Raw genomic sequence first — 20,798 nt, 5'->3', positions numbered from 1 at the left:
CTTTGAGAGACTAGTCAAGGACCATTTCACCTCCACCCTACCTGACACCCTATTCCCACTCCAATTTGCTTACTGCCCCAATATGTCCACAGACGATGCAATCACAATGCCCTAACCCATCTGGACAAGAGGAATACCCATGTAAGAATGCTGTTCATCAGCTACAGCTCAGCATTTAACACCATAGTACTCTCCAAACTCGTCATTAAGATAGAGACCCTGGGACTCGACCCTGCACTGTGCAACTGGGTCCTGGACTTCCTGACTGGCTGCCCCCCGGGTGGTGAGCGTAGGAAACATCTCCACCCCGCTGATCCTCAACACTGGGGCCCCACAAGGGTGCGTTCTCAGCCCTCTCCTGTACTCCCTGTTCACCCATGACTGCGTGGCCATGCACGCCTCCAACTCAATCATCAAGTTTGCAGACGACACTACAGTGGTAGGCTTGATTACCAACAACAAAGAGACGGCCTACAGGGAGGTGGTGAGGGCCCTTGGTATATGGTGTCAGGAAAATAACCTCACACTCAATGTCAACAAAACTAAAAAGATGTTTGTGGACTTCAGGAAACAGCAGAGGGAGCAGCCCCCCTATCCACATTGACGGGACAGTAGTGGAAAAGGTGGAAAGTTAAGTTCCTCTACGTACACATCACGGACAAACTGAAATGGTCCACCCACACAGACAGCGTGGTGAAGAAGGCGCAGCAGCGCCTCTTCAACCTCAGGAGGCTGAAGATATTTGGTTTGTCACCAAAAGCACACAAACTTTTATAGATGCACAATCGAGAGCATCCTGTCGGGCTGTATCACTGCCTGGTTCAGCAACTGCTCCGCCCACAACCGTAAGGCTCTCCAGAGGGTAGTGAGGTCTACACAACACATCACCGGGGGCAAACTACCTGCCCTCCAGGAAATCTACACCACCCGATGTCACAGGAAGGCCAAAAAGAGCATCAAGGACAACAACCCGAGCCACTGCCTGTTCACCCCACTATCATCCAGAAGGTGAGATTAGTACAGGTGCATCAAAGCGGGGACCGAGAGACTGACAAACAGCTTCTATCTCAAGGCCATCAGACTGTTAAGCAGCCAAAACTAACATGGAGTGGCTGCTGCCAACATACTGACTCATCTCTAGCCACTTTAATAATAAAATAATGGGATGTAATAAATGTATCACTAGCCACTTTAAACAATTTTTACATACCCTACATTACTCATATGTATATACTGTACTCTATACAATCTACTGCATCTTGCCTATGCCATTCGGCCATTGCTCATCCATGTATTTTTATGTACATATTCTAATACATTCCTTTACATAAGGTAGTTGTGAAATTGTTAGATTACTTGTTAGATACTACTGCGTGGTCAGAACTAGAAGCACAAGCATTTCGCTACACTCGCATTAACATCTGCTAACCATGCGTACAGTCATGGACAAAAGTTGAGAATGACACCAAAGTTTTCTGCTTCAGAGCCTTTAGATATTTTTGTCAGATATCATGGAATACTGAAGTATAATTACAAGCATTTCATAAGTGTCAAAGGCTTTTATTAACAATTACATTAAGTTGATGCAGAGTCAATATTTTCAGTTTGAGCCTTCTTTTTCAAGACCTTTGCAATCCGCCCTGGCAGGCTGTCAATTAACTTCTGGGCCACTGATGGCAGCCCATTCCTGCATAATCAATGCTTGGAGTTTGTCAGGATTTGTGGGTTGTTTGTTTGTCCACCCGCCTCGAGGATGGCAAGGTGCTCCATCATGCTGGAAAAGGCAATGTTCGTCACCAAACCTTTCCTGGACGGTTGTGAGAAGTTGCTCTCGGATGATGTGTTGATTCCATTCTTTATTCATGGCTGTGTTCTTAGGCAAAATTGTGAGTGAGCCCACTCCCTTGACTGAGAAGCAACCCCACACATGAATGGTCTCAGGATGCTTTACTGTTGGCAGGACACAGGACTGATGGTAGCGCTCACCTTGTCTTCTCCGGACAAGCTTTTTTCCGGATGCCCCAAACAATCGGAAAGGGGATTCATCAGAGAAAATGACTTTACCCCAGTCCTCAGCAGTCCTACCCCGGTACCTTTTGCAGAATATCAGTCTGTCCCTGATGTTTTTCCTGGAGAAAAGTGGCTTCTTTGCTGCCATTCTTGACATCAGGCCATCCTCGAAAAAGTCTTCACCTCAATGTGCGTGCAGATGCACTCACACCTGCCTGCTGACATTTCTGAGCAAGCTCTGTACTGGTGATGCCCCAATCACGCAGCTGAATCAACTTTAGGAGATGGTCCTGGCGCTTGCTGGAATTTCTTGGGTGCCCTGAAGCCACCTTCACAACAATTGAACCACCCTCCTTGAAGTTCTTGATGATCCAATAAGTGGTTGATTTAGGTGCAATCTTACTGGCAGCAATATCTTTGCCTGTGAAGCCCTTTTTATGCAAAGCAATGATGACGGCACGCATTTCCATGCAGGTAGCCATGGTTGACAGATGAAGAACAATGATTCCAAGCACCACCATCCTTTTGAATCTTCCAGTCTGTTATTCGACCTCAATCAGCATGACAGAGTGAGCTCCAGCCTTGTCCTCGTCAACACTCACACCTGTGTTAACGAGAGAGAATCACTGACATGTCAGCTGGTCCTTTTGTGGCAGGGCTGAAATGCAGTGGAAATGTTTTTTGGGGATTCAGTTCATTTGCATGGCAAAGAGGGACTTTGCAATTAATTGCAATTCATCTGATCACTCTTCATAACATTCTGGAGTATATGCAAATTGTCATTATACAAATTGAGGCAGACTTTGAAAATGTATATTTGTGTCATTCTCAACTTTTGGCCACGACTGTATGTGACAAATACAATTTGATTTTACAAAGTCAAGGTATTGGAGGGCCTATCAAAGTCCTGACCTAAACCCTATAGACAATTTGTGGGCAGAACTGAAAAGGTGTGTGCGAGCAAGGAGGCCTACCAACCTGATTCAGTTACACCAGCTCTGCCAGGAGGAATGGGCCAAAATTCACCCAACTTATTGTGAGAAGCTTGTGGAAGGCTACCTGAAACGTTTGACCCAAGTTATACAATTTGAAGGCAATGCTACCAAATGCTAATTAAGTGTATGTAACCTTCTGACACACTGGGAAAGTGTGGAAAGAAATAAAAGCTGGAATAAATAATTATACTATTATTCTGACATTTCACATTCTTAAAATGAAGTGGTGATCCTAACTGACCTAAGACAGGGAATTTTTACTACGATCAAATGTCAGGAATTGTGAAAAACTGAGCTTAAATGTATTTCGCTAAGGTTTATGTAAACTTCCGACTTCAACTGTACACACACACACACACACACACAATGTAATTACAAATCTAATTACAGTATGGAACAACTGTTTGACAGCGTGATATCTTTAAACTATTAAGTTAACTGTCTTAAGTGCTAAATGCTGTTGGGCATTTGGTTTGCCATTTTAGGATCTAGTTAGCCATCTAGCGTCTTCCAAAATCAATCAGTTGCTTGGTAACAGCAGACAATCCCCTCCTGGATCAAGAGGCTTGCTGTCTAATATTTATTTTGTGCATGCAGCAAACTGAGTAGGCCTACCCAGCACAGGGCAGCTGGATCGGGTGTACCTACCACCAACATCCCGAGACAAAAACAAAAAATAGGAACAAGGCTTTATTGTTGTTGTTTTTTTACAAAACATTTTAGGTTTTGACTAGGAATGCCTTTGAGATCGACCGGTTGGTGCCCACTGCGCTAGATAGTTGAGTGATGTTCAATATCGTGCTTCATTTATGCTTGGCAGTCCAGGGGGAGCTGCGCAGCAGATTCTGGGATACTGCGCGCGCAGCTCAGAGTGAACATTGATTGCAAGGTAAGTGAGCCTGGAAAAAATGTACGAACTTGGAAAGAGGTAGGAGGATTATCCATACCAAACTTCAAATTGTATTTACAAGCACTAGTACATCCTAAATTGGTTGACATGATTCTTCCGCCCTATGGCTGAGAAGAGATATGGTGTATCCTATTATCCTGGAAGAGGTGGTCTTCACTCATATATCCTATAATGAATGTCAACTTCACTTTCGTCCAATTATTACTCAACTTCTATTTGTCAACTATATTTGACAGCCACCGTCGATGGTGATGACATCGTGATGTCACAAATTTGACTGCACCTCCAGAGTCTGGTAAAGGACATTGCTAGGCCTAGTTATTGAAAAATTATCTAGTCTAGGCTGCAGAATGATTTTCAAAAATTGGTAGGACTATGTTTTTATTGTCCATAACAATACTCAGATATCACTTATATTAGCCTACCTTCTAACCTTTTCTAATGGTCGCCGCTGCCCGAGTTTTATTTTTATGCACGTCAAGTCAGAATGCACTCACTGTTCCAAAATGTGACGTTACGCAACAGTACAGTTAACACGAGCTGCCTGCTAATTATCTAGAGGCTATGATTCAATTTGATTTTCAAACAGGTTGTATTTTCTAACAACAATTTGATTTGAGGTGAAGTAGCGCATTTCAGTGTTGCGGACAATTTATGTTTGAATCTTTACTGAGCCTGACAAATGTTGCTCTTCCCCATTTTTTACGCACATCAAGTATGCAAATATTTGCGCAGTCTTGCACATTTTCTGGCTGGCACTCGCATCGTTGTTTTACTTACAAATAATAACTTTGGATATGTGCGTTCCGATCAAAGTAAGTGCGTTATTTTCTGTATATCATCTTGTTTCATAAGTATGTATCTATGCATGTACGGAGCATAATGCATTTACCGTTTTCAAGTACTGGTGACAAATAATGCATTCCGATTATTGCATTGATTGTAACAGACACCTATGATGTGTGTAAAATACTTTTTTGGTATTTAGTTGTCCTGATTATAAAATGAGCTAAGGCTAAGCTATTTGCGGCGCCATGTTTGTTGACATACAATGCATTCTGGGTGTCACGTAAACGTCTGTCAGACCAAAGACGTTATGAGGGGAAGCAATGGTTCACTTATCTTTCGAGTAAACTTCTAGAAGTGAATGAAGGCAAGTGAACAATAGTAGATGACAACCCCTTCAACATGTATACTGCAAATGAAACTCATCGTCTCCTAATTTTTATTTGACGCAAAAGAACAAACATGGCGGCGCACACAAACTATCCATCGTCAGATTACTTTTGATTTCTAGAAAGTGTCTCGTATTTAGATCAATGTTGAGCTCACCCGTGATGTAATGAGTTGTGAATAGTAATTACTATTAGCTAATTCATATTGTGGCTTCTGTTAGCCAAGAGTTCTCTAAAAATGGCAGCTTAAGTTACATCAATCTTTCTTCAGTTTGCGCTAACGTAGCCTACATTTTCCAGTTTGGATGATTGTGTATGCTGTCGCTACTTCTGTGAATGTCTTAACATTGCATCCAAAAATAAACTGGTCACGTTCAGGACATTTTTTAAAAGTGGCTAGCTCCAATGCTGACTGTTGCGTCAATCGAAACTGGACGCTCTAAATAAGCTTAATAATCACATTGGTTTGAGCATACGCTGCAGGGACCACTGTAGAATGACCACACCCGTTTTGTTAGTACGTGTGAAAAGGTTCAAAACAAATATAGTGTATCAAGTGTAGGCTATTGTGATGGCATCTTCATCTGGCTAAGTGCATTTGCAATATTCTTCCATTGAACTACTTTCCAACAGTTTCAAACTGAAGAAAAAGGAAGTTCCACTACAGTATGGCTATGCTAAATCAGAAAATCTATGGCTGACTTTGTGGGAAAGAAAAGCATATTTAGGCCTAGTTGGCAGTTCTTTGTTTTCAGGCCAAATGATAAAGGTGAGCCAGCAGACCTGACGAAAGGGCAAAAGATGGACAGACCTCTAACAAGTCCATCAAATCAAATTTATTTGTCACATACATATATATGGTTAGCAGATGTTAATGTGAGTGTAGCGAAATGCTTGTGCTTCTAGTTCCGACAATGCAGTAATAACCAATGAGTAAACTAACCTAACAATTCCAAAACTACTACCTTATGCAAACAAGTGTAAAGGGATAAAGAATATGTACAAAAAGATATATGAATGAGTGATGGTACAGAACGGCATATGCAAGATGCAGTAGATGGTATCGAGTACAGTATATACATATGAGATGAGTAATGTAGGGTGTTAACAAAGTGGCATAGTTTAAAGTGGCTAGTGATACATGTATTACATAAAGATGCAGTAGATGATAGAGTACAGTATATACATATGAGATGAATAATGTAGGGTATGTAAACATTATATTAAGTAGCATTGTTTAAAGTGGCTAGTGATATATTTTACATCAATTTCCATCAATTCCCATTATTAAAGTGGCTGGAGTTGAGTCAATGTGTTGGCAGCAGCCACTCAATGTTAGTGGTGGCTGTTTAACAATCTGATGGCCTTGAGATAGAAGCAGTTTTTCCAGTCTTTCGGTCCCTGCTTTGATGCACCTGTACTGACCTCGCCTTCTGGATGATAGCGTGGTGAACAGGCAGTGGCTCAGGTGGTTGTTGTCCTTGATGATCTTTATGGCCTTCCTGTGACATTGGGTGGTGTAGGTGCCCTGGAGGGCAGGTAGTTTGCCCCCGGTGATGCGTTGTGCAGACCTCACTACCCTCTGGAGAGCCTTACGGTTGTGGGCGGAGCAGTTGCCATACCAGGCTGTGATACAGCCCGACAGGATGCTGTCGATTGTGCATCTGTAGAAGTTTGTGAGTGCTTTTGGAGACGAACTGAATTTCTTCAGCCTCCTGGAGGTTGAAGAGGCGCTGCTGCGCCTTCTTCACGATGCTGTCTGTGTGGGTGGACCAATTCAGTTTGTCTGTGATGTGTACGCCGAGGAACTTTTTAAAAACTTACTACCCTCTCCACTACTGTCCCATCGATGTGGATAGGGGGGGGGGTGCTCCGTCTGCTGTTTCCTGAAGTCCACAATCATCTCCTTAGTTTTGTTGACGTTGAGTGTGAGGTTATTTTCCTGACACCACACTCAGAGGGCCCTCACCTCCTCCCTGTAGGCCGTCTCGTTGTTGCTGGTAATCAAGCCTAACACTGTAGTGCCGTCCGCAAAGTTGATGATTGAGTTGGAGGCGTGCATGGCCACGCAGTCGTGGGTGAACAGGGAGTACAGGAGAGGGCCCTTGTGGGGCCCCAGTGTTGAGTATCAGCGATGTTACCTACCCTCACCACCTGGGGGCGGCGCGTCAGGAAGTCCAGTACCCAGTTGACAGGGCGGGGTCGAGACCCAGGGTCTCGAGCTTGATGACGAGCTTGGAGGGCACTATGGTGTTAAATGCCGAGCTGTAGTCGATGAACAGCATTCTCACATAGGTATTCCTCTTGTCCAGTTGGGTTAGGGAAGTGTGCAGTGTGGTTGAGATTGCATCATCTGTGGACCTATTTGGGCGGTAAGCAAATTGGAGTGGGTCTAGGGTGTCAGGTAGGGTGGAGGTGATATGGTCCTTGACTAGTCTCTCAAAGCACTTCATGATGACGGAAGTGAGTGCTACGGGGCGGTAGTCGTTTAGCTCAGTTACCTTAGCTTCAAGAGGTGGCCCTCTTGAAGCATGTGGGAACAGCAGACTGGGATAAGGTTTGATTATGTCCGTAAACACACCAGCCAGCTGGTCTGCGCATACTCCGAGGGCGGAGCTGGGGATGCCGTCTGGGCCTGCAGCCATGCGAGGGTTAACACGTTTAAATGTTTTACTCACGTCGGCTGCAGTGAAGGAGAGTCCACATGTTTTGGTTGCGGGCCGTGTCCTGCGGAGTTTACTACTCTGATAAAGAAAAAGTGAACATACTGATGTTCTTTTTCAGAATCTTTTAGGTAGACCTAAAACATGGTCAAAAAGAACTAGACCTAACAGTTCCTAATTGCACATTTTAATTTAAAATTAAAATGTAGCCTATATTCAAATCCATTATTCCTCCTCCAAACTTTACAGTTGGCACAATGCAGTCGGACAGGTAGAGTTCTTCTGGCATCCACAAACCCAGATTCGTCCGTCGGACTGCCAGAAGGTGAAGCGATTCATAACTCCAGAGAACACGTTTCCACTGCTCCAGAGTCATCTGCGGCAAGCTTTACACCACTCCAGCCAACGCTTGACATTGAGCATGGTGATCTTAGGCTTGTGTGCGGCTGCTCGGCCATGGAAATCCATTTCGAAGCTCCCGACGAACAGTTCTTGGGCTGACCTTGCTTCCAGGGGCAGTTTGGAATTCGGTAGTGAGTGTTGCAACCGAGAAAAGACAACTTTTACACGCTTCAGCAGTTGGTGGTCCCATTTGGTGACCTTGTGTAGCCTACCACTTTGCGGCGGAGTCATTGTTGCTCCTAAATGTTTCCATTTCACAATAACAAAAATTACAGTTCACTGGGGCAGAAATTTGACAAACCGACTTTGTTGGGAAGGTAGCATCCTATGACGGTGCCACATTAAAAGTCACTGAGCTCTTCAGTAAGGCCATTCTGTAAATACAATTTGAAGTTTGGTATGGATAATCGTCCTACCTCTTTCCAAGTTCATACATTTTTTCCAGGCTCACTTACCTTGCAATCAATGTTCACTCTGAGCTGTGCGCGCAGTATCCCAGAGTCTGCTGCGCAGCTCCCCCTGGACTGCCGATCAAAAATGAAGCACGAAATTGAACATCACTCAACTATCTAGCGCAGTGGTCAACAACCGGTTGATGTTCTGTAAAAAACCCAAAGATAAATAATAATAATAAATAATATATGCCATTTAGCAGACGCTTTTATCCAAAGCGACTTACAGTCATGTGTGCATACATTCTACGTATGGGTGGTCCCGGGGATCGAACCCACTACCCTGGCGTTACAAGCGCCATGCTCTACCAACTGAGCTACAGAAGGACCTATTTTGTACCTATTTTTTTGGTTTTGTCTCGGGATGTTGGCGGTAGGTGCATCCGATCCAGCTGCCCTGTGCCGGGTAGGCGAACTGTTGCCATTTTTAACTATTTCATGTGTCTCAAGGTACAAACTACCTTCATGGGCAGGCACAGAGAGCAAATCAATTGCACTATAAGCCTACCGCTAGCCAATCGGATGGCTCAGATGACAGTGTCTGCAGTATCGTAGCAGGCATAAAAGAAAGCTACCGCAAAGTTGATACTGTGAGATTCCAAAATGTTTAAAACCATGACTAGAGACACAAATACAGCAAAGAGATGCTGTTTTTATGAGTGAATTCATGTTTAAGTTCTTACTCAGCACTGTCAACACTTTGTATTCAAAGCGTATAAAATGCACCTTTCTCCTATTTCCACTCAGTGCTACAACAAGCACTGCAGCAGTAATGAATGAGTAGGAAATAGTTTTTATAGGGTTGGCTAGGTCTTTTTTTAAATAGAGGAATATTTCACTTTCTCTGTTCATAAGAGCAACATGAATTCGTGCATGAGGCAGAAATAATGCAGAGCAACTCAACTTGTGTCTTAATCTGGAAGACTGTGACCCTTTTTGGTCAGGGAGATTTTGAGAGGCGGACCCTCCATCTGCTGAAACTGACCATCAGATGCAGGCACCATCAGCCCAATTAAATATTATTTAAATGCATGTTCACTCAGCTGTGCTTCACAAGTAATACAACAGATATTTTACTGGTGTGATCCTATATCCTACCTCAAATTTTGAAATATATACATTACCATTCAAAAGATTGGGGTTACTTAGAAATGTCCTCGTTTTTGAAAGAAAAACAATTTTTTTGTCCATTAAAATAACATGAAATTGATTAGAAATACAGTGTAGACGGCAGAGTCAGCCGTTTCCAATTAGAATAGTAATTCACAACATTAACGTCTACACTGTATTTCTGATCAATTTGATGTTCTTTCAAAATGGACAAAAAAAAAAAAAACATTGCTTTTCTTTCAAAAACAAGGACATTTCTAAGTAACCCCAAAATTCTGAACGGTAATGTATATATTTTTTTGTTTAATTAAAATGGCCCGGAAAACAATGCATTAGCAGGGCAATTCAAGCAAAGCCCATATAAAGCTCCGCCTTATCTCAGTTCACTGGTAACGATGGCAACACCCACCCATAGCACGCGCATCTCACTGATCATCCCTAAAGCCAACACCTCATTTGGCCGCCTTTCCTTCCAGTTCTCTGCTGCCTGTGACTGGAACGAATTGCAAAAATCGCTGAAGTTGGAGACTTATCTCCCTCACCAACTTTAAACATCTGCTATCTGAGCAGCTAACCGATCGCTGCAGCTGTACATGGTTCATCGGTAAATAGCCCACCCATTTTTACCTACCTCATCCCCATACTGTTTTTATTTATTTACTTTACTGCTCTTTTGCACACCAGTATCTCTACCTGCACATGACCATCTGATCATTTATCACTCCAGTGTTAATCTGCTAAATTGTAATTATTTGCCTACCTCCTCATGCCTTTTGCACACAATGTATATAGACTTTTTTTTCTCCTACTGTGTTATTGACTTGTTTATTGTTTACTCCATGTGTAACTGTGTTGTTGTCTGTTCACACTGCTATGCTTTATCTTGGCCAGGTCGCAGTTGTAAATGAGAACTTGTTCTCAACTAACCTTCCTGGTTAAATAAAGGTGAAATAAAATTTTAAAAAATATGCAGTGATAATGTATTGGGCCTATAGCTTACTGCACAAACCTCATTGCTACAGTACTGTTTTAGCCTTGCGTTTTTTAAGTCCTGTTATAAAATAATCTGAGCGGTAGATCTTGGCTTGCATTTTGACTCTGTAATCTTGACTCAGAAAGGGTTGATGACCAGTGTTCTAGAGTTTTCCATGTTAACACGATCAAGGTTTCACTTCACTGTGGCAGTTGATTGAATCAATGCAATATTAGCCACTTTCAATGCAATATAGCGAAACAAGACAAACTATGCAATAGATTTTGTTGTAGTCAGCCCGTACTCTACACAGACCAGTGTGGCATAAACAATCAGAGCTGCAGTAGGCTTACATGCAAATAGAGCATCACCATAATATGGATCTGCCATTTACATTGAACTGTACTGTGTTTACAGCATGAGCGGTCGTGAGTAGATGCACTTGTTTTAAGATCAAAGCGAGAGCTGCATGTAGCCACGTGTGCACATTTTGTTCATATTCTTTGCTAGTTAGTGAATTATTTGCAGTTATAGATAATTTGTAGTCAGCAATAGGAGAGTGATTGCTTCCTACAAGAGCACAAAACTTATACATTTCTAGACATCTTTGAAAAGCATGTCAGGTAAAGAGCTATTTTTTGTCTTAAAGGGGCAGTGTTGTATTTTGAGAGAGGCTTGAATAAGCTAAGTACCCAATAGGCAGAGGGTGGCATAGTTTGTCTGATTCTCTGTAATCATGGTATGGGAATAATAATGCATTTTATTTTTGTAAGTGGTTTCTCGCATCAAAAAACAACATTTTTACCACCCCCTTGTCTGGAGCACAAGTGGATAAACAGGTTCATGTCAAGCCATGCATGTTTTTTTTCTCCAAAAGTCTTATGGAATGTAGGCCTACATTGAACACCACAAATTGACTGCTACTGTAAGCTAAATGATATAACAGCTATTTCTATATTAAAATGTTATGGGATACATTAGCTCCATTGGTTTTGATGGTAGGCCACTCTGGTAGGCTTACATTATGATAAAATAGCCACAGTAGTCTACATGACCACTTAAAACTGTATTGCAGGTACAACCTAACTGTTCATAGCAAACACGCGCTGGAAGTTGCACCAAATTTTCACTATGTTCAAGTTTGCACTCAGACCGGAAATTTGCTCAGTGCCCGAAAACATTGCTGGCCATATACATTTTGGAGCCGCACTATGGATTTGATCCCAATAGCCAGAAGGGGGAGACAAGGGAAGCATTTAACTACCAAAATTCAGCTGTGGCAATATATTAATCTTGATAATAGATCATCTGCCGGTTAAAAAACCTGGGATATTAGTCCATCTAGTCCGCTCGAATTTAATTGAGTGATCTGTTAAAGTTTCAGGCCATGGTTTTATCTAAGGAAGGAAATATCTCTATTCCCAAATATTTCAAATGGGAAACGATTGGGATGGAGTCCTCCATCAGGGTCGAGTGGCAGTAGGGCAGATTGTTAGATTTTAGAACTTGAAAGAGCTGCATTTGTCTATGATTATCTGAGCTTTTGGGAGGGATTGCAATATATTGTCAAGAGAAAGTCAGATATCGTCGGCATATAATGAGATTATGTGATCCATAGAATTGAGAGATGAGTAATTTCCATCAATTATCAAATCGCCCAGGCCAGGGGATCCATAGACAAATTAGAGAGGTGAGAGAATCACCTTACCTGCTACTTCTAGTTATTCTGAACAGAACAGAGCAGGTATTGCCTGTTATTACTATGGCTGAGGGATTGTCATATAGTACTTTATAGTACTTTAATCATGAAATCATGAAAAAGTCCCATATGTTCAAAAACCAACTAAAGATATGACCCTTCTAGTCTATCAAAAGCTTTTTCTGCGTTGAGAGAACTGCCCAATGAGCTTTAGTTTCTGATGAAGCATGTAAGATATGTAATAGACGGAGGTTGAGGATAATCATTTAATAAACCCGCTTTGGTCCAGATGTATCAATTTGGGTAAGTAAGTTGAGACGGGAAGACAGAACATTTGAAAATAGATATTAAACTGTGTTTATCAAAGATCGAGGGAGTTTGAGAGCACTGTGTGGCATCCGTAACCTTTTTAATAAAAGCGGAATTAGTGCTGTATTTAAATCCCTTCCAAATGAACCTTTGTGAACGGCTGTGTTAATATTTTCAAGTAACAGTAACAGTGGAACTAATTGATTCCAAAGTGTTAAATAGACCTCAGGAGGAATACAGTCACAACCAGGTGCCTTTATTCATGTTATCCAATACCCTTTTGAGTTCATGGAGAGAAATGAGGGCTCCCAGCAAGCAAGCTTCCTCAGTTGAGAGAAGAGGAGTTCTTATATATATATATATTCAATTACTCAATCTAGGCCTCCTGCAGTCTAAGGCACTGCATCGTAGTGCTTGAGGCATCACTACAGACCCCGGTTCGATCCCGCGACCGGGAGACTGGCCCAGTATCGTACGGGTTAGCGAAGGGTTTGGTCACGCTCTAGCGACTCCTGTGGGAGGCCGGGCGCATGCACGCTGACACGGTTGCCAACAGTATGGTGTTTCCTCCGACACATTGGTGCGGGTGGCTTCCAGGGTTAAGCGAGCAGTGTGTCAACATTACATTACATTACATTTAACTCCCGTAAATCAAGAAGCAGTGCAGTGCTGTCAAGAAGCAGTGCAGTGTTTGAGGACACATGGCTCTCGACCTTCGCCTCTCCCGAGTCCATACAGAAGTTGTAGCGATGGGACAAGACTATAAATCATTATGAATTCATTCAATTTCAAATTTTCATAGAAAGTCTGATTTTGTAGTAAGGAAATATTAAAGCTCCACCTTGTGGCTCTTTTACAAGATTCTGAAATGTGTATCTGGCAGTAACAAGCATAATGATCCTTCTGTAGCTCAGTTGGTAGAGCATGGCGCTTGTAACGCCAGGGTAGTGGGTTCGATTCCCGGGACCACCCATACGTAGAATGTATGCACACATGACTGTAAGTCGCTTTGGATAAAAGCGTCTGCTAAATGGCATATATTATTATTATATATTATGATCACAAAGGCATAAATGTTGAATTTCCATTTTCTTGATTTAAGAAAATAGAATAGATAATAGTATGAAATCGACTTGGGAGAATATTTTGTGCCTGTTTAATAGAAAGAGTAATATTTTGCTTTATAAGCTCACCAGGCATCAATAAGGTTGTAATCAAATAGTATATGTTGGAGAGACTTGGTTGCCTGTGAATTGTAGTGGTCTTATTAGATTTGTACCAGATATGTCCAAAATGGCATTCCCATCTGTTCCAATAAACAGTTGGAATTCAGTTAATTCTAACACGCTGTTCAGAGAATAAAAAAAAATATATGATTATATACATTTTGAGCATACATATTAATAAAGGCCGTTCTCTTTCCATTATGGATACATTTAACTTCTTGGTCTTTACCAATGATGGTGATTGAGTTTATGTATCATTATGATTACATCATTAATTTTGTTTGGGGCTGATCAAAAATCAGCCAGTTTGTACAAATGGTTCTCTATTCTAATGTGTGTCCTTTTGGTGCAGGTGTGTTTCTTTGAGCATTGCTATTTCAATATGGTGTCTTGCTAGAATATCAAGACAGCTGAAACATTTGCTAGCGATATTAAGGGCTTTCAAATTCCATAAGAGAATAGCTAGTGTTGCCATTGTTTTTCTAAAATGTAATTGTTATCATTGGTGTTGATAAGCCCATGAAAGTCAAATAAAAAGCTGGACCCACAGGGAAACCCACCCATTGACTGGTATCCCTTTCTTCTCTTTCTAAAACACTTGAGCGTGCGGTCTAACTCTCGTTATCTCCCTCAGAACAATCTTCTTGACCCTAACCAGACAGGCGTCAAGGCAGCTCACTCAACAGACCACTCTCCTCTGTGTCAGAGGCTCTCCACTCTGCCAAAGCGGACTTTCTCCCCTCATCCTCCTAGATCAGGGGTGGGCAAAATTTTGGCTCGAGGGCCACATCGGGATTTTGAAATTCAACAGAGGGCCCCATTTTTGGGGGGGAACAATGGTTAAAATCAATTTGCGGGGTCCTCCCGAGTGGCGCAGTGGTCTAAGGCACTGCATCGCAGTGCTTGAGGCATCACTACAGACCTGGGTTCGATCACAGGCTGTGTTACAGCTGGCCGTGACTGGAAGACCCATGAGGCGGCGCACAATTGGCCCAGCGTCATCCGGGTTAGGAGAGGGTTTGGCAGGCTAAGATTTCCTTGTCCCATCGCGCTCTAGCGACTCCTGTGACGGGCCGGTAAGCATGTTTCCTCCAACACATTGGTGCGGCTGGCTTCTGGGTTAAGCGGGTATTGTGTCAAGAAGCAGTGCGGCTTGGCTGGGTCGTGTTTCGGAGGACGCACAGCTCTCGACCTTCGCCTCTCCCGAGTGTGTACGGGAGTTGCAGAGATGGCACAAGACTAACTACCAATTGAATACCACGGAATTGGAGAGAAAAAAAGTGGTAAAAATATGTATAAATATATGTACGGCCTGGCCTATTGGCCTACTCCCCCCTAGATCTATCCACTGCCTTCAAACCCGTGAACCATCAGATCCCCCACCCACTCAGGGTTGGGTGTCTCAGGCTCTGCACATTCCTGGATTGCATCATACCTGGCAGGTAGACAGGATCTGTGTCTGCACCACGTGCTTTCACTACTGGCGTCCCCCTCGGTTCTAGACCGTCTTCTCTCTCTCTACAGTCACTCTGCACTGTCATTTCCTCACATAGTCTATTCTATCATTACTATGCGGATGACATCTCTTTTCCTTACCCCCTTTCTGACACCTAGGCAGCGACACGCATCTCTGCGTGTCTGGCAGATCTCAGCTTGGATGTTGGCCCACCACCTCAAGCTAAACCTCGGAGCTGTCCTCCTCCCGGGAAAGGCCTGCCCGCTTCAAGAACTCTTCATCACAGCTGACAACTCCACAGTGTCCCCATCCCAGAGTGCAAAGAACCTTGGCATAATCCTGGACAACACCCTGCAGTTCTCTGCAAACAAAGCACAGACTCGTTCATGCTCTAAAAACACCCAAAGAGTACGACCTTTCCTCACACAGCAGGTCCTAATCCAGGCCAAACTGGGTGCACTTTTTGGTTTTCGCCTAGAACCACACAGCTGATTCAAATAATCAAAGCTTGATGAGTTGATTATTTGAATCAGCTGTGTGGTGCTAGAACAAAACTAAAATGTGCACCCAGTGGGAGCCCCAGGACAGAGTTTGATGAAATCCTGGTCTAGACTCGTGCAACTGTTGGCTTGACTCCCCGCTTGTGCCATCAAAACTCAGCAACTTATTCAGAATGGCGCAGCCCGCCTGGTCTTCAACCATCCAAAGTGGCTTCCAGTTGAAGCTTGCATCATCTTCAAGACCGATTCCACCACTTCTGGTCTCTTGGCCCTAACCACCCCTACGGGAGGGCAGCTCCCGCACAGCCCAGTCAAAGTGCTTCTCTGTCCTGGCACACCAATGGTGGAACAAGCGTCACCCTAAAGTGAGCACAGTGGAGTCCCTGACCATCTTTTGAAACTAACTCTTGGAAGTTATCTTAAATAACTTACAGTGCTCCCAACTCCCTCGAAATAAAACCACTTTGCTGATAAATACTTTGCTGAGGGGAAATGTACTTGATACTGATAAGTCACATTGTCAGAGAAATTTTCAGTTATTAAAACGTCACACCAGGGAAAGCCTACATGAAACAGACCTTGTTTGAACTGGTTCTAAAATCTCCTATGGGAAAAAATGAATGATGAAAAAAACGATTGGAACTATTTCTGTGCTTGACTGCTAGGTTTTATGACATGTCCACTGTGGGGCTCATGTTTGTCCTATGCACTGTAATACAGCTCAGATATGTCAGCCCTGGAGGCTTCACGTAGAATTCTCAAAATAAAATATTTATTTGTCACATGTTTCAAATACAACAGGTGTAGACTTTCCCGTGATATGCACGAGTCCTTTACAAACAATGCAGAGTTGTTCTCACAATGCCATCAAAATCATAAAGTCAAATCGCTTTACATATCGGATAATGTAGGGAAACGTTGTGGTTTACAGCAGCAACAGCAGCAGCATGGCTGTTATGTAATTGGGGGCAACTTGTTTTGCATACTATAAATCCTTATAGATCAAATACAACACTCATATCATTATGATGAATGGTATCACTTCAGCAATGGTGCATAATTGAATCCGAAATTGAAAGCCATCACATACCAATCACAATAATTGAAGACTTCAAGCATCCATCCAATTAATTAAATTATGGGAACGTGTGTGTATGGAGGAAGAATGGTTTAATGTTACTGTACCCAACAAAAGAAGTTTAAGTTCCCTCCTCGCGTCTCGCTTGTCTCGACGGAGCTGCTTATCGATCTCGGCGTTGATTCGTTTGGACTCCTTCGCCTCCTCGCTCAGGCAACAACCCATCATGGATTCTAAAGTCATCACCGCAGTATTTAAACGCCAGACTTGAATGCGGCGCCCACACCTCACACTTAATAGCAAATAATTGTCCCAACCCCCTTTGTAAATCCGAATGGACAGTCCAAAGGTAAAAAATAAATGAGTGGTGTGGATGCAACAAATGTAACCAGCTAGCTACGAAGTTTGGCCTCTTGAGGACGCCTTTGCGCGAGCTAGCATTGGGCAGTTACACCAAATATTTGACAGCTTGTAAGTCTCTAGTCAAGGCAGATACAACTAGCTAATATGGCCCAGTTAAACTCGATAGCACCTAGCCAGCGACAATCGCTAGCTAGCTCTTCACAGTCAACAGGATAGTTAGCGTTTCAGTCCAAAAATGACCAATATATTTCTAACTAAATGTCGTTCTCTAGCAACGACTCTTCCAACGCATTTAAATTGCCGTGTGCTTACCAACCCAAGACCCGGAGACAACGGGACAAACTTGGCTGCCACATCTGTAGTCTCATGCTACGCCTAGCCGCCCCAGAACCAAGACCATAAAACGTCCGAGTAGTGACAGAGCCTCTGTGAAACTGTCCATCTGCTTGTTAACTAAATTTATAACTAGCTGTCAAACGGCAAAACACGACGAAAATTAAAAACAAAAAAAGTACTCGCTTTATCTAGCTAGGATAGCAAGCTACTGTACTGTAGCTAGCTTGTGTTGTATTTGCTAGCCGTGACCACCTAGCTAACAAGTATGGCTAACGTTAGATAGCTGGCTAAAATATATAGTTAGGCGGGCTAGCTAGCCATATATGACACTTAGCTAGCTAAAACGCCAAATTTGGCTAACGTTCTTCATTGTAGTATCATCCTCCAAAAATGTAGGTAGATTCAAACTATTCAAACACTTATAAAACGCTCGCTGACAACAAAAGGGGCATTGCCTTGAATGTTTCGTGCGTTTATCGCCCCTTTTAATTTTTCCCCTTGGTAATCACGCGTCAGCCCGGGTGTGATGTACACTCACTACCTTGTTGCTGGCTACACTTGGGAGGAAAAGTCACTGACAGAGCGAAAGCAAATCAAGACAGAGAATGAGGGGGGTTAATCAAAACTGAATGGGTGGGGTTTACACGCTGTCATTGCGGGCAGGTCTAAAAACTGCCAAGTTTGTTAGAGAAACCGACAAACCATAGACTTAGATAGGCATGTCTGTGAGAGCACTGGCAGTGCCAGAGATGTAGAGGCGAAGCGGTAATACACAGCTATATGCAGAGTGCCTGCTTTTCGGCCCTTGGGATAATGACTCCCATTGTTAGGGCGTTGACCATCTCGTCATTATATACAGTATCTCTGGCAGCGCTATTGAGGCCATCTCCATTTTGAAGTAGCCCATTTTCTTATTTGAGTTGGCAAACCAACTGAAAGGGTACATACTGTCACCTGGAGTGTATTTGAACAGGTATAACGCCAAGTTTGGCAATTTACCGCCACCTGCAGTTATGGAATGTTTTACTGTTATGGAATGCTTGCACACGAGTGTAATTCATTGGCTGATCCCGCCTGGTGATCTGGATGGAATTATGTGATCCTTCCTTAACCCATGGGAAGTCCCACCCAGTTGACTACATCAAAATAGTGAAAGTCCTTAAAAGCTTTCCCCGTGCTAAAATTCGTTTTTGGTACTAGAGCCCTCTATCTAACTCTATGCAACAAACAATCTTTCCTTTCGAGGAGTGTCAACCACAGATCCAGAAATTTGACTGGATGGACAACGCCCATCTTTTGTCAAACATCTATAGTTAGCCTACTCCATTGTTGCAAAAGTAGGCCACAAATGTTCCAACTTTATGGTAGGTACAATTCAACACCTGAGGAAGACAGATATGCATTGCTAACATTTTGTAGAGAATTAAAGGGATAGTACATATTGGTTTCCTTACCATGTATGCCTAAGCACTCTATGGACAATGTATGACAGCAATCCATGCTTTGTTTATGTTTACCTGGCCACTGTTTTCAAATGCAGTCCAAAACCAATGCAAGTACATTTTTTGCTTTCCGGTCCAAATCATCTTAAAGTGACTGACATTGGTTAGCAAGCTCAATTAAGTTACTTCATTGATGATTTGGACATGGAGCGTGGAATCAAAGCTTGGATCACTATCATACCTTGTCCACAGACTGCCTACAGGGTGTAAAGAAACCAATCCGTCCTTTTGTAATTTGGATGATCCATCCTTTAATCAGATGTATATTTCTCATTCTCATCTATCTATTTGCAGTTCTCTACTCTATGTTTGTACTATCTGCATTGACCTTATCTTGCACTTATTATGCACACTCACAAGACTATACAGTTGAAGTCGGAAGTTTATACACCTTAGCCAAATACTTTTAACTCCGTTTTTCACAATTACTGTAATTTAATCCTAATAAAAATTCCCTGTTTTAGGACAGTTAGGATCACCACTTCATTTTAAGAATGTGAAATGTCAGAATAATAGTAGAGAGTGATTTATTTAAGCTTTTATTTCTTTCATCACATTCCCAGTGGGTCAGAGGTTTACATACACTAAATTAGCATTTGGTAGCATTGCCTTTAAATTGTTTAACTTGGGTCAAATGTTTCTTGTTAGCCTTTCACAAGCTTAGGTGAATTTTGTCCCATTCCTCCTGACAGCTGGTATAACTGAGTCAGGTTCGTAGGCCTCCTTGCTCGTACACGCTTTTTCAGTTCTGCCCACACATTTTCTATAGGATTGAGGCCACTCCAATACCTTGACTTTGTTGTCCTTAAGCCATTTTCCCACAACTTTGGAAGTATGCTTTGGGTCATTGTCCATTTGGAAGACCCATTTGCGACCAAGCTTTCACTTCCTGACTGATGTCTTGAGATGTTGCTTCAATATATCCACATAATTTTCCTTCCTCATGATGCCATCTATTTTGTGAAGTGCACCAGTCCCTCATGCAGCAAAGCACCCCCACAACATGATGCTGCCACCCCCGTGCTTCACGGTTGGGATGGTGTTCTTCAGCTTGCAAGCCTCCCCCTTTTTCCTCCAAACATAACGATGGTCATTATGGCCAAACAGTTGTATTTTTGTTTCATCAGACCAGAGGACATTTCTCCAAAAAGTACAATCTTTGTCCCCATGTGCAGTTGCAAACCGTATTCTGGCTTTTTTATGGAGGTTTTGGAGCAGTGGTTTCTTCCTTGGTGAGCGGCATTTCATCTTATGTCAATATAGGACTCGTTTTACTGTGGATATATATACTTTTATAGCTGTTTCCTTCAGCATCTTCACAAGGTCCTTTGCTGTTGTTCTGGGATTGAGTTGCACTTTTCACACCAAAGTACATTAATCTCTAGGAGACAGAAGACGTCTCCTTCCTGAGCGGTATGACGGCTGCGTGGTCCCATGGTGTTTATACTTGCGTACTATTGTTTGTACAGATGAACGTGGTACCTTCAGGCATTTGGAAATTGCTCCCAAGGATGAACCAGACAATTTTTTTTCTGAGGTCTTGGTTGATTTCTTTTGATTTCCCCATGATGTCAAGCAGAGGCACTGAGTTTGAAGGTAGGCCTTGAAATACATCCACAGGTACACCTCCAAATGACTC

General features: G+C 42.7%; 1 protein-coding gene across 3 annotated transcripts in view; it reads right to left on the bottom strand.

Annotated features, from left to right (window-relative positions):
* Window positions 1-18,244, bottom strand: part of LOC123997052 (guanine nucleotide-binding protein subunit alpha-11-like) — an 84,607-nt gene extending 66,363 nt beyond the window's left edge. The window contains exon 1 of one of the 3 annotated variants that reach the window (XM_046301021.1): window positions 17,066-18,244. In XM_046301021.1, coding sequence (XP_046156977.1) covers window positions 17,066-17,201 — 136 coding nt within the window. In that variant the 5' untranslated portion in view covers window positions 17,202-18,244. The remainder of the gene's footprint in view (window positions 1-17,065) is intronic. The other 2 variants (XM_046301023.1, XM_046301022.1) reach the window with 2 other exon arrangements.
* Between the last annotated feature and the right edge of the window lie 2,554 nt (window positions 18,245-20,798).

Source organism: Oncorhynchus gorbuscha, linkage group LG15, assembly GCF_021184085.1.
Source record: "Oncorhynchus gorbuscha isolate QuinsamMale2020 ecotype Even-year linkage group LG15, OgorEven_v1.0, whole genome shotgun sequence".
Classification (NCBI taxonomy): Eukaryota; Metazoa; Chordata; class Actinopteri; order Salmoniformes; family Salmonidae; genus Oncorhynchus; species Oncorhynchus gorbuscha.
This window is presented reverse-complemented; position numbering and strand designations above follow the sequence as displayed.